Raw genomic sequence first — 12,756 nt, forward strand, 5'->3', positions numbered from 1 at the left:
AATTTCAAAAACCTCAAGCTCAATTTTCTCAGACTTTAGAGAGTCATGTCTTCATACGTAAACATTAAACCTAACTCTTTAGTCTGACATTTGATTAGAATGTTTTTATTGTTGTTGTTTTTGGCCATTATCTTAATCTTATTAAGTATTTTCATTGTATGCATGCACTAAGATATTTTATTGGCTCCTCTCTGTTGTTGTTGTTGTTTTTTTATCTATTTAATTAGTTTTTGTATATTTTATTGGTTTTATTAATCCACTTTTATCATTTTTGTTTCTCGTGTGTATTATTCTATAACGGCTTTATTGTTTACATTTGTAATGTGTTCTCATCCACTTGTTAGTCATCTTCACACCTTCAGTGCACTAACCTGCATTAAAAGTGCCATACAAGTAAAGCATGGAATGAGGACTGGATCTTCAGTTCATCATAATCATAAAAAATGTTTCTTGCTTTTAGCTGTTTTCACTGGGACCATTTATGTGGTAGAAAAAACATCCAATGAAAAAACACTGATTCAAGATTATCCATTTTAAGATTTTCAGTATGACAGAACAGGGATGATTATTTTTTCTCATTATTTCATAGCAGATGTGACACGCAACAAAGATCATGACAATACATGTGCGTACAGTGCAATGTTATTTTTGTTTTTAATTCTAAAAAATGTTGAATCATTAGACAAAGTCTCATAGGTGGATATCTCAACTAACATCGCTTACGTCCTATAGCAGGTGGATAATTATAGTATTTAATCAATTACAACATGCCAGATTGGATTAAAATGGAATTATTAACACGATACTTTCCCACAATGCTTGTAAACAACTTAATGGGTTTATTCACCTAATCAGAGTGAGGACAATAATGTGATTATTGCATGTAAACACAGCTATAGTACTAATGACATGCTCAGCCCCAGTTGTCTGATCTTGTTCTGATTAGCTGCTGCAGACCCACATAGAGATGAAGCATTAGATTTCACTCAAGTGACTGAAATATTTGGAGGTTTGGAGTTGAGTGTGTGTGTGTGTGTGTGTGTGTGTGTGTGTATGTGTGTGTGTGTGTGTGTGTGTGTGTGTGTGTGTGTGTGTGTGTGTGTGTGTGTGTGTGTGTGTGTGTGTGTGTGAGGGAGAGGTACTGAGACCGAGAAGACAAAGTGATTTTCGAGCTTGAAGATGTTTGAAGTGTGTTAAACAGCTCCGAGTTGTTGTAAAAACTGGGAGATTGGTGCCAAAGCACCTATTGTGCAGAGAGCTCCCATAGGATACACAGGCTGTCTGGGTGTTTGGCTCATTTTGTTCAGATTCGATACACAGAATCAACACATCAGCGGAAGTAAAACATCCGTTTTGTTTTTTTTTTTTTCTTTCTCCATTGCAAATTAACTTAGTTTTGCCTCTGGTTAAAGGATAGATGAACATGTTTTCAAGTCTGTCTTAATCCAGTACTCACATATGTAAACAGACAAAAACAACGTGCTCATGTTCGAGTGGCAAAGCCTTCTTGTGCCTTTGTGTTTATTATTGTCACCGTGTTGAAGAAGATCCTCAACTTTAATAAAGTTGTTATTTTAACCCAGAATCACGATGTTGCTCTTAACCTTATTAGGTTCATTTTATGTCTAAATCTAACTACAGCTGCAAAAAGAAGCTTAAGAAAATTGATCTGCAACAATTCTGATTATCAGAATTATCATCATCATTTAAGTAAATTTTAAAGCAGAAATGGCACAAATTGATGTAAATTTCACAGTGCAGTGCAGTGTACAGAGCCATATGTAATGTAAGACATGTAAAACATGTCGAGCTAAGGTAGGTGAGAAGAATCATTTGTTTATTATTATTGTTTGTTGGAAAGCAGAGGATGAGTCCAGGTTGCATTTCAGTCTTATTTTAAGACAGAATAATGTGAATCTGCCCTTTATTCAAAGCTCCAGCTGCATTCCTGTGATGAGCGGGTGATTTGCATGACAACAGAAGTGCATGTTTACAGCTTTCATTACACTCATATAGAGTTGTCAGCACTGAGCTATCGCCGCTTCAAGTGTATCTGAGTAACAAATTCAGCATTTTGCTCTTTTCATATCGATTGAAAAATTATGGCTTAATTATGATAATTTGGTTTTGCCTTGCAATTTCCCTTCTCTCCATGGAGAATTGTAATTAATCCCTTACAAACAACACCTGTTATTCAATATGTTGATGAAGACACCTCTGTGGTAAAACATTACAATGGTGGCGATAGCAGCACAGCGTATCAATGTGTGTAACTTGTAGTCTTCAAAGGGGTGATTAAGCTTTCCTGATTGATTTCCCCCCATGAATCATAATAGCAGCGGTGGGTAAACCCTACTGCAGACTGGAGACAAAAACACAGAATGTGCATTTTTCATTCCCGAGTAGATTTCTGACAGTGTGCTTCGAGTTGTTATCATCTTCATTTGAACGTTGCATTTATTTGTTGTCTTCAACAACACTGAAGAAACCGTTTGACATTTCAGAAAATACATTTATTGGCTTTGTGGCAGAGACAGATGAGAAGACTGATACTACTCTCATATCTGTTAAATATAAAGCTACAGCCAGCCTGCAGCCCTCAGCTAAAACTTTAGAGGAGATGCAAAACAACTGGCCATTGCAAATGAATGGCACCAAAAATAACAAAAAAAAAGTATATTTCTTCACTTTAAGTAGCCCAAAACCAACTAAAAAATAGGCTACATTGACTAGCAGAGAAAAGGGACACAGTGTGTAGTAGTGAGAGTGAGGCTGCCCGTTATCTGTACATCCCCCAGAGCTTTTAAGCAGAATTAACAGTTATTCTTAATCTACCAAACAGCTTTTATCCTGTAAATCTAGCATTTTCTTATTTGTTGAACCTCAGTGTCCTATTGTGTGCACAGAAAAGCAACAAACCCACTATCAACTCGTGGAGGTAAAGAAATAAAAACAAATGCTCTGCACAGAGAAAGTACTGCAAGGTGTTGATTCTCAAGACAGAAAGATGGAACAGATAGGATGGACATCTGAGACATCACGTGGCACTAACGTTGAATACAACTCCACAAAGTAAATGGAAACCTGTTCCTATAAGAAACTCCGACACCGTGATCATCAACAAACTTTAAAGGGGAATTAAATTGCTTAGTTAGTAATAATGCTGAGTAAATTGTTGATAGCCAGCTTGAGGTCATAGTTAGTAAAACTGATAAATTCACTCAGGCAGAATTTGCAAAAATGAACAAAAGCTAGAAAACAACACAGAAAATGATGTTATCCCAATGAACACCTTTCAGCTGCTCAGTCATAATTAATAGGACACTTTCTGTGCTAAAAACAGTTTCAACAATGCCTGTCTAAACTTCTCCATTTGATTGACTTTTATGTTCACGCGGTGCAGTGAATTCCAAGCCATAAATGCATCCCGATCCTCAGGAAATCATTCCGGATTACTGTCAAAGTCACATTTTCTATCATTTACAATTCATTTTCAATGAATCTGCTCAGTGTGAAGTCAGACTGACATTCCACTTTATGGCACAGGACAAAATTCTCTTTCTTGTTCCTTGTTTCCGGTATGAGGAGACAGACGAGGATGCTCACTCAGGATTTGAAGCTAAATATAATATGAAGAAGTCTGTGGGACATTTGACAAGCTGAGACATACTGTTTCTCTCCCAAATGCTGTTGTCAGTGCACTGTCACTGTTTACAGTATTAGAATTGTTTACATCCTTCATATCTGCAGTATGCTGTCAGTACTGTGTGTAGCATTACAGGTATGTGTAAAAGACTGGCAGCGTGTTGTTGGTCACAATTCCTCCACCATACGTTATATTAAGGCCTTCCAAATAATCCCTCAGGATAACATGCTCCTATTTAGCCAGCCTTTTCAAACAGCTGCTGCGTTATTGTCCTGACATTTCCAGGGAATTAGTTATTATTCAGACGTGTTTATTGAGACTTATTGTCTGATCTTGTATTATTAAACTCCCTCTCTATCCACTCTGAGTGCCAACTGGACAAGATGTTCCACTTTACAAAAGTGCTTTGTCTTTGACTCAAACTGAAGTGAAATATGAACAGTAAACAATCAACATGAATCTATGAGAGGAAGTCTAACAGCAAAAACGTTAAAAAAAAAAAGCGCTGTCTCTCTCTGTGACCTTTAAGCTGTTAAAATTTGTAGAAAAGGGTGAAATTATGATATTATGTTTAAAAGTAATTATGTGGAGAAAAAAAAATCTATCAATGGGAATTATGTGCCCTCATCAAGAGGCAACCAGCAAACCAAGCATCACAACATGGTAAGGCATACATGGTGCCAACGGGTGTTAACTCACAACTGTTCAACAGTGGCTTAACCTGCTCATTCTAGTTAAAAACACCTCCCATCAAACAGCTTGCGAAACACCCTCTAAGTCTGAAGTCTAGACTTTCAGAATGGCAGAGACTGTTCCTCTGAACCCTCAAAGACAGAAAATTAAAAGCAAAAGAGGTGTAAACGGGGGAGATCGTGGAGGACGTGGTGTCGTGTTAATAAAGCCCATCTTGTGTGGGGAGAAACTTTCAGACTGTGTCCTCATTTAGAGTTGACTTAGAGAAAACCAGAAGGGAGGCTTATTGTGCGACTGAGAAAGGTCAGGAGTAATTTTTGACAAATGTTGGTTTATCGTTGGCTTGCTGTCTTCCTGATTAATTATGTTCAGGATGAACATACAGAGGAGAGTCTGAGGATGCTCACCATGGCCTGTGTGTGGGTGTGAAAGGCAGTGATACCCTCAGTTCGGCAAGTTTGGATAGAAGAAGAGAAACATTTTGGGTCAAAAAAATGTAATTAACCCTTTTTCCTCATGAGTTATGACATATTGAGTTGTTGAAAACTCAAAAATACAGCCAGTAGCTTTGGATTTGTCTGCAGTAATAGATCAAAAATGTGCCTCTGGTGGAATTGACTGATTTAATACTGCACAAAATTACATGCAGTATGTTCAGTTCCTACTATTGTTTCATTGCACAAGAGCTATTCTCCCACGACCTGCTACCCCGTCACCTTTTAGCATCATACACATCCAAACATGTTCTTTTCCCTCATGTGCATTACAGTTGCCGTTGTTTGCATGCTAACATTCGGTAATTAGCTTCAGCACTGACAAATGTGAGCCTCAGTCAAATGGTTCTGGATTGAAAGTCAAAGGAGCACCAAAGTTATATGAGTTGAGACATTTCACCCGGACCAAAGTGGTGGACCAATTGACCAGCTGACATTGCCCTCGGTAAAGTCACTTACACGGCTAAAAATAATTACGAAACAACACTAAAAATGGGTAAATTTGTCTTTGTGTGCTATGTTGTGCTGTTTAAATGTTCAAAATAAAGTTGCAGCTGTGACAAAAAGGAAATCTATTCCAATGTATAAATGCATATTTTCCACTTGGTTTTTGACTGGTGTTAGGATAGATAGGAGCTTTCCATCTAAGCACCTGAGTGGCCTCAAATGTTAAGTGGTGTTAAAAGATTGCTAATGCAGCTTGGATCAAAGCCATTTAATACCTTGTGCTTAATTAAAAGCATTTTAAAATCAATTCTGTAAATGTTAGGCTACAAGTGCAAAGCGGAGCTGAAGTGATATGAAATCTGCATGGGGCTCTGTGCAATTTACAGTCATCCATGCATCATTTCCTTGCTTTTAATCTCATTACAACTTCTGCAGGAGGCGCCCAAGAGCCACAACAAGCTCTCCTCAATATGGAGTAGCAGAATACAGTCACTCTGACTGACATTGCCGTCACTGGCAGAGTTCGTCACTGTCAGAAAAAAAGTACCCAACAGAGGAACACCGACATAGTCATTATTCTTTCGATCCCTAAATATAACGTTAGTCGGACAAGAATTGACTGTTAAATCAAGAGCTTTTCTTTGTTGTACAGCTCAATTTATCACCATAACCTGAAATTAAGTTACTGTTGCCACTGCACCAAACAATTGAAGATGCAGTAAATCTCATATTTCTACCCATCGAGGTGAAATATACCCTGAGATACATGCACTTTCCCACTTGGAGCAGCTGCTCACTCCTCATCTGAGTGTGGAAGGCCATGCTTTTCTAGACAAAGATGTAGATTCAGACCCTGACAACAACACACTGAACAGCAAACCACATTGAATGAAGCAGAAGAATTTCATTCTCTGAAAATATACTGCCTAAATTCCAAGGCACAGCAGAGGCCTGACCATTCTCCTGGTTGCTGTCCATGAATATAACAAACACTCGGCAGGACAGCATTCCTCTTTGCTGGAAACTAACCTCTACCTTGAATGAACAAGAATGCAGACATGCTGTATCTGTCACTCTCTCTGAGGGCTGCATTCATGTTTATAAGAGTGAATGACTTGCAACATCAGCAGCACCCCCAGTTCCCCAGTACTCCCCCAGAATCCCTTGGGGAATACAGGCTTTTTTTAAGACAATAAAATACACTGAGGCAAGATTTGCAATCTCTTTTGATCCCTCAGTTATCTTTGAAGGGGTAAAAGTTTGGTCCACATTCCAGTGACCACAATGAAATCCACACTGTTGATCCTCCTAAGGAGTTCCTTAGCATTTCCAAAGACCACCACCACCTAGGCCTCCGGGTCCAATGTCACTGTTCCTGAAATCTCAGTGTCATATGAGAGATGTATCAGCCGTGACACCTTGATATCCATAGCCCTCATTACTTCAGCACAGATCTTGTCCACCCCTGGCATCTTTCCACTGTGAAAACCTCTGTAGTCAGTTGTCAGTTATTTATCTAGTCAAGTTGAGAAAAACCCAAACAACTAGAGTCTTTCAAAGAATCATTCGCCAACCTCTGAGGAATCTCTTGGAGGTTGCCTCAAAGTAGATCTTAACAACATCTCTAGATTAAGGGATCAGTATGCTGCATTCAAAGTGATTTTCAGATGGTTGAACAGCATCTGAAACAACCTTCCCCCACACCTTTTCAGCAAGAAAAAGCTGCATACAACAATTTTTATAACTTTCCAAAACCAGGAGTCCGATAACTTCCCACAGATGTTCAGAATTAAGAAAACAGTCAGGGCTTGACTTCTTTCTGTCATGATCACAGGTTATTGTTTGTCGTTTCTGATTGGCCGCCATGGAAGGATGTTATCTAATACGCTGCAGATGAATACAAAAAGCAACTTTTCATTGAGACCTTGATGGGCAATGAATGCAGCCTATGAACACTATTCCGCTCAGACACGGTCCAATGACATGTCGCAAAAAGTTTGTAGCAGATGTCCACTAGCTTGTTCTTGGGTTGCCTCCATCATAGTTACACACAAACTTTTTTCTAGCTCCAAGCAGCTAGCCAAAATCATATTTGCTCCTCAACAGTAAAAATGATAGAAAGACATAATCAATAGAGTGCAAGCAAATTCGTTCCATGAGATGTCCAAGATCCATATGTCACATCTTTTCTTTCTATTACTCATTCACAGCCATGAAAAATCTTTCTCCTGTAATGTAGTGGCTCAGTGACAAGCTGGTGGCATACAGTGTGGCAAGGGATGTAAATGGCCAGAACAGGGTAATTGCTCTGGTGTCGGGGGGACGGCGCCAAATTGGAATGAGTCTTGGAGGCTGGGGCTACGTTGATCGAGAAGCAGCAGTGATGGCGAAAAGGGGCAGACTTCCTTCATGGGAGCACAGATAAGGAGGACACAGACAAAAAGACCAGAGAGACCCAGGCATCTATTAGAGGTGTATGTGTGTGTGTGTGGGCTGCTACCAGGGACACACAAGTAAGCATGGGAGTCAGAAAAAGCACTAGCCTCCTCTGTAATGAGCTGAATGAGTATAATATGCAGTGGTAAGTCTAGTTTGGCCTCAGAGTGGGAGGCTTCTCCCACCTCACCTTGGGGCCTGCCATTGTTTCATCAAAGCTTAATGATCCTGCATGCACTGCGACAAGCACAGGGGTATATTAGTGACACTGTGCATTCATTCAAGGCATCATTATAATGAATATGCACAGGCCAATGTATTAGAAGGCGTTTTGACAGTGATGCGAATCTACCGCAAGTCAAGAAAAAGCAAGTGTTGGTCTACTGTCAGTCTTAACAAGAATTCAAAGGGTATTTCCATTGAGAGTTGGCTGCATATAATTAGTATCAGTTGCATTTGAAGTTCTGGAAAGTGTATATAATGCAGGCTGAAGAAGCTGAATCACAAGTGCACAGAGTGATCAGATGTCAAAGAGAGCAGTAATAACTACTAAGCCCCAGAACAATACCTATTTCTCTCAGTGTGGCCAGCTGGGGGGACCTTTTGTTAGCTCTAGGACTTTGTGAATAGTGGAAGATTTTCTAGCTTGAACTAGAAGGTGACAGCTGTGTAACTATTAAGGTGATTTCAGATTTTTCTATTTCCAGATAAAGCTGAATAAAAGGGTCTTTTGCACGCAGCCCCATTATACCAAAGACCTCAAGATAATTAAAAGAAAATAGGAGCTCGGTGTGATCTTTGGATCCTGATGCACAGCCATGGAGTTCACCATTCAAGCACCACTTGTGATCTCTCTGGGCCTCCATTGGGGGACAGGAGGGGTCATGACACAGCCCAGCTTGATCAAGGATTCCTCTGTATTTTGTTCCCCATAGTTTTCCTCTCTGGTGTGCTCTCTTGCTGTCAGCTGTCTCTGCTATGTTGTGTACCAGCCTTTGATCATACAAATTAAAATAACTTCATGTTGTCTAATATGCTGACAGAGAAAATTGGCAATACAAGTTAGTATGATAATTAATATCCTCTGCATTTTCAATCACAGATTCTCAATATTGGAAATTCTGCTCTGTTCCCACTCTACAAAGCACAAGCAGGGACACACAGATGTCAGTGTCTCTGTGATGCATGGTAGCCAGCCTGTTTTCTTTATCAGTGCAGCGTACTGTACACTTCGACTCGCTCCCAGCAACATACCTCCCCTGACTCTCAGATAAAACATGGGGTCTGTCACACAGACTTGTGCTGAGGCCCGGCAGGGGAGCCCTAATGATTGCAATAAAAAACAAATGCAAATGATTACCTTGGGGTTCCCTCTTGTGTGGAATCTGTCGCTCAGCCTCTGGCTGTCAGGATGGATCACTGCCATCGTCTGTGGACATGGAGTGTTAGGAAAATAAACACCAACTGGGCCAACGCAGGCAGCAACAATGCAATAACAATAATACTATTATCTGTTACATTGTAGGGTGGCAAGCTCAGACCATTTTTGGTGAAGAATGATGGGTCACGGCTGAGCAGAATCACACTCTGCCAATACCAGCTATCAAATTAGCTCGTGCTCATTTGTAACTTTTCATATTGCACCGTTTTACAGACTCACAAGCAGTCAGAAAATGATTTCTATAATTTGTGTGGATTCATAATATTCTTTATCATGCTCTTTCAACATTGTCACTGTCCCGTGAAAACCATGTATCTTCAAAGTATCAACCCCTCACAAGCTAGGACAAACATCCTCATTTTCAGCTCAGTGACAATGTATTTTTCAGTCTGCTTGCTGTAGGTATAATTCTGAGGTGCATAAAAATTTGCTCCAGTTACAGCATTGAAGCCCTGCCTACATGTTAAAATAAAATAATGATTTACCTGAATACTTCTTCCATCACTAACATATTGTGACAATGCAATTTCCAGATACGATTTCTGGACTGATATCGCTTCTTAAAATGGTTTATTTAGCTTAAGAAGCATGAGAATTTTCTCAATCCGCAAAGGAACGCTTAATCCTCCAGTCTGTCCAACAAATTCAAAATCATTAAATCTGGAGATATGTGGTTTTCACTGGACACAGACGACACATAAGATGGGCATTGTGTAACTATGGTTATATTTGATCCAAGCAATAAATAGCAGCTGAATAATTAGAAAATAATACAACTGCATCATTGTCAAACTCTAAGACCTATAGCACTACAAGCAATATATGTTCTTCTCTAATGAATATCCAATCAGCAAAATTAAGTAAACATATTGTGAAGATATATTGTGCCAATTAATCTATATTATTGCTGCAAATTTACACTGTAAGAACTGTAAGAATTATCAGCTTATTAAATTCAAATTATGTCAAACACTGCTCTTGACATTTTATATAATGTTCTACATATGTGTGTGGTAAATGCTATAAATGAGGATATTGTAACTGGTACATGTATACTGTATACAACATTTGTCTGTTAAGTTTTCAGCTGCAGTACAAGCCAAGTTAACTCACATTACTGTAACACCCATAGAAGATATGAAGCTATTTTTTTTTCTACATTTCATTCCCAGGTCAGGCTGAGAAAAAAAAAACAAATGCAACCTTTTCATCCACTTTGTCAACTTGAGAATCATCAGCAGTAATATTTTTTCACTGCAGGCAGAGAAAATGGAAATTAGTCCCGTGCCTGCTGTTGAATGGCCAGAGTTCAATTTGAAAATGTTTTGGCTCTAGTAGGTCATAACTAAAGAGTTGAGTCAACACAAAATGAGAGGCTCATATAAAAGGATTTTATGAATTATTTTCCAAAGTGTGTCAGCTTTTTGGATTTAGAGGACAAGAGAGGTCAAACCGAACAAGAGTGCAGATGCATAGAACAGTATATCACTGTGTAATAAAAAATAAAGTATAAAAAAAAGTATAAAAAAAATAAAGCCATGGTTTCTCTTAAATTGGGCCTCGGGGGCTGCATGTTCCACGTGAAATCTCCTTCGTTGGTCCTTGGTGAATGGAGCGGAGATGTGATGCTAGACTCAGGGGTAAAATCTGCCTCCAGCCCTCCGTCAACAGGTGAAATGAGACTTGTGGTTATAGCGATGTGAGATTAGTTCAGGGAAGGGCGAGGAAGACTTTCTTTGCAGACACATGGATCATGCATTGTCTCTGGTAAGCAGTCCACAGTGTAAGCCTGGCTAATCCTCCAGGCAAGATGTATAGCTACAGTTGCATTTGTCTGAAAGCAGACAGTTTTGAGGTGATAGAACATCTATAATACTTATATAGAGATTCACTATACATTGATTCAAGGTCAGCAGGAGCCTCCATTGATATTTGTACAAACCTATAAAATATGAAATAGTAAGATTACTAGCTTGAGATTACATTACAGCAATGAAATACAAACATACCTGTAGTCGTATTGCTACAGCTGGAAATGCCTGCTTTTCTATTTCATCTATTTTTATGGTGTGCTGTAGTTATTTGGTTGTTTGGGTCCCTCTGGGCTCAAGGTGCCTATCGGTCAAAACAATATAAACAACAATTTTGTGATTGATTTGTCATGCAGTTATATAAGAAGCTGATATAAAGTACACACAGAGTGTCCTGGAAGACCTGAGAAAAAGATCACACTGGAAACAGTAATGAATCATTTGTTTTACGAGGGAAAACAATATCAAGGGCTTTTGTTTTAGCTCATTTTGCTAATGATGTCTTCATCATTAAAAGTTTTTAAATGACCAGAAAGACATACTTCTTAAAATATTAGAAACTTCTTTGTGAGTGTGATTTTGCTTGTGCAGAAGAAAAGGATCAAAGATATTTAACTTCACATGCCTGCCTGCATGTTTTGGGAATGTATATTGTATTATGAATTATAGTAAATGACTACAACATCCACAGCAGCAAGAGCAGAGAATTACAATGAAACATAATGTCATTAGAGCCGTTCTCCAAGTTTTAGGTGGACTTAACTGTCGGCTGAAATGACTTTTCTAATGAACTAAATTTGAATAATGTATTCGTGGACAGATTTGGAACACTGATATGGTGATGATTAGGATATATGACTAAAGACCAGATGTGGCAAACCACCTCTGTGTGATGCATGACACATTCACATGATTAATGGTGACTTGTGACGTTTGCGCTAGGTTACTCAAACAGAGACTTGTCGTCTTCGCGACAGCTCCTCTTACAGAGATAAACCACGGGCTCAAGTATTCTGTGAGAGCATGTGAGATGAGAATCTTTACCCAGCTCACAGATTCTCCTCAGCGCTGGGAGCTGGCAAAGACAAATTTAAGGCACATGGTGCTCTAAATTTTTGCTTACTGATAAACAATTGCGGGGGCTTTCTAAGCACGCAGTTTCCTCATTCAAGAAACATTAGCATACATATGTATGGGCTCTGTTTTCGTAGTGTGCAACATATGCATGTGTTGAATCAACAGAAATGCAGGGCAGAGTCAGTGATGTACAATTTATGAGGCCATAGAAAGGCAAAGAAAAAAAAGTGTGTTTGAAACAAAATGACCCAGTGCAATGTTTTTTTTTTTTTTTATCTGCTGAAGCTTGTAAAAGACCCCAAACCCTCACCTCTATTTAGGCCTGTATGCACAAGACCTCACCTCAGTGGAAAAGGTTGCATCGCCACTCAATATCTGAGATGCTCCAGCTGCTTAATCAGTTGTGAGAGAATAGCAAGATATGGGCAGCACACAAATTAGGGTCCTTTCATTGCTGATAATGTCCTTGAGGACTTTGTGGCAACTATAGACAGCGGGAGATTAACCCAGCCTCACTCAGCCACCTGCAATGAGACGCTCCATACGGGCTTTTCAGTTCCTGTAATCTTCAGATGTGGATCACACCTCTAGCAACCAATTAACAAAGGGCATTACACTTGAACCTAGTGTTAAGTTGTATTTTCAGCTTTCAAAAGTGTATACACACACACACAAAATGGAGATCAATATGATTTGGCATTCAATGAAGCA

At 39.2% G+C, this 12,756-nt stretch overlaps 1 protein-coding gene across 5 annotated transcripts in view; it reads right to left on the reverse strand.

Moving 5' to 3' along the window:
- Positions 1-12,756, reverse strand: part of LOC121200337 (protein disulfide-isomerase TMX3-like) — a 195,233-nt gene that overhangs the window by 30,523 nt on the left and 151,954 nt on the right. The window contains exons 18-19 of one of the 5 annotated variants that reach the window (XM_041065578.1): positions 11,167-11,272; positions 10,634-10,991 (exon numbers count right to left, since the gene is read on the reverse strand). The exons of 3 other annotated variants lie outside the window; for them this stretch is intronic. In XM_041065578.1, coding sequence (XP_040921512.1) covers positions 11,236-11,272 — 37 coding nt within the window. In that variant the 3' untranslated portion in view covers positions 10,634-10,991; positions 11,167-11,235. Of the gene's footprint in view, positions 1-9,076; positions 9,146-10,633; positions 10,992-11,166; positions 11,273-12,756 lie in introns of those variants that run through there. One more of the 5 variants, XM_041065579.1, reaches the window with a different exon arrangement.

The sequence above is a fragment of the Toxotes jaculatrix genome, chromosome 20, assembly GCF_017976425.1.
Source record: "Toxotes jaculatrix isolate fToxJac2 chromosome 20, fToxJac2.pri, whole genome shotgun sequence".
Classification (NCBI taxonomy): domain Eukaryota; kingdom Metazoa; phylum Chordata; class Actinopteri; family Toxotidae; genus Toxotes; species Toxotes jaculatrix.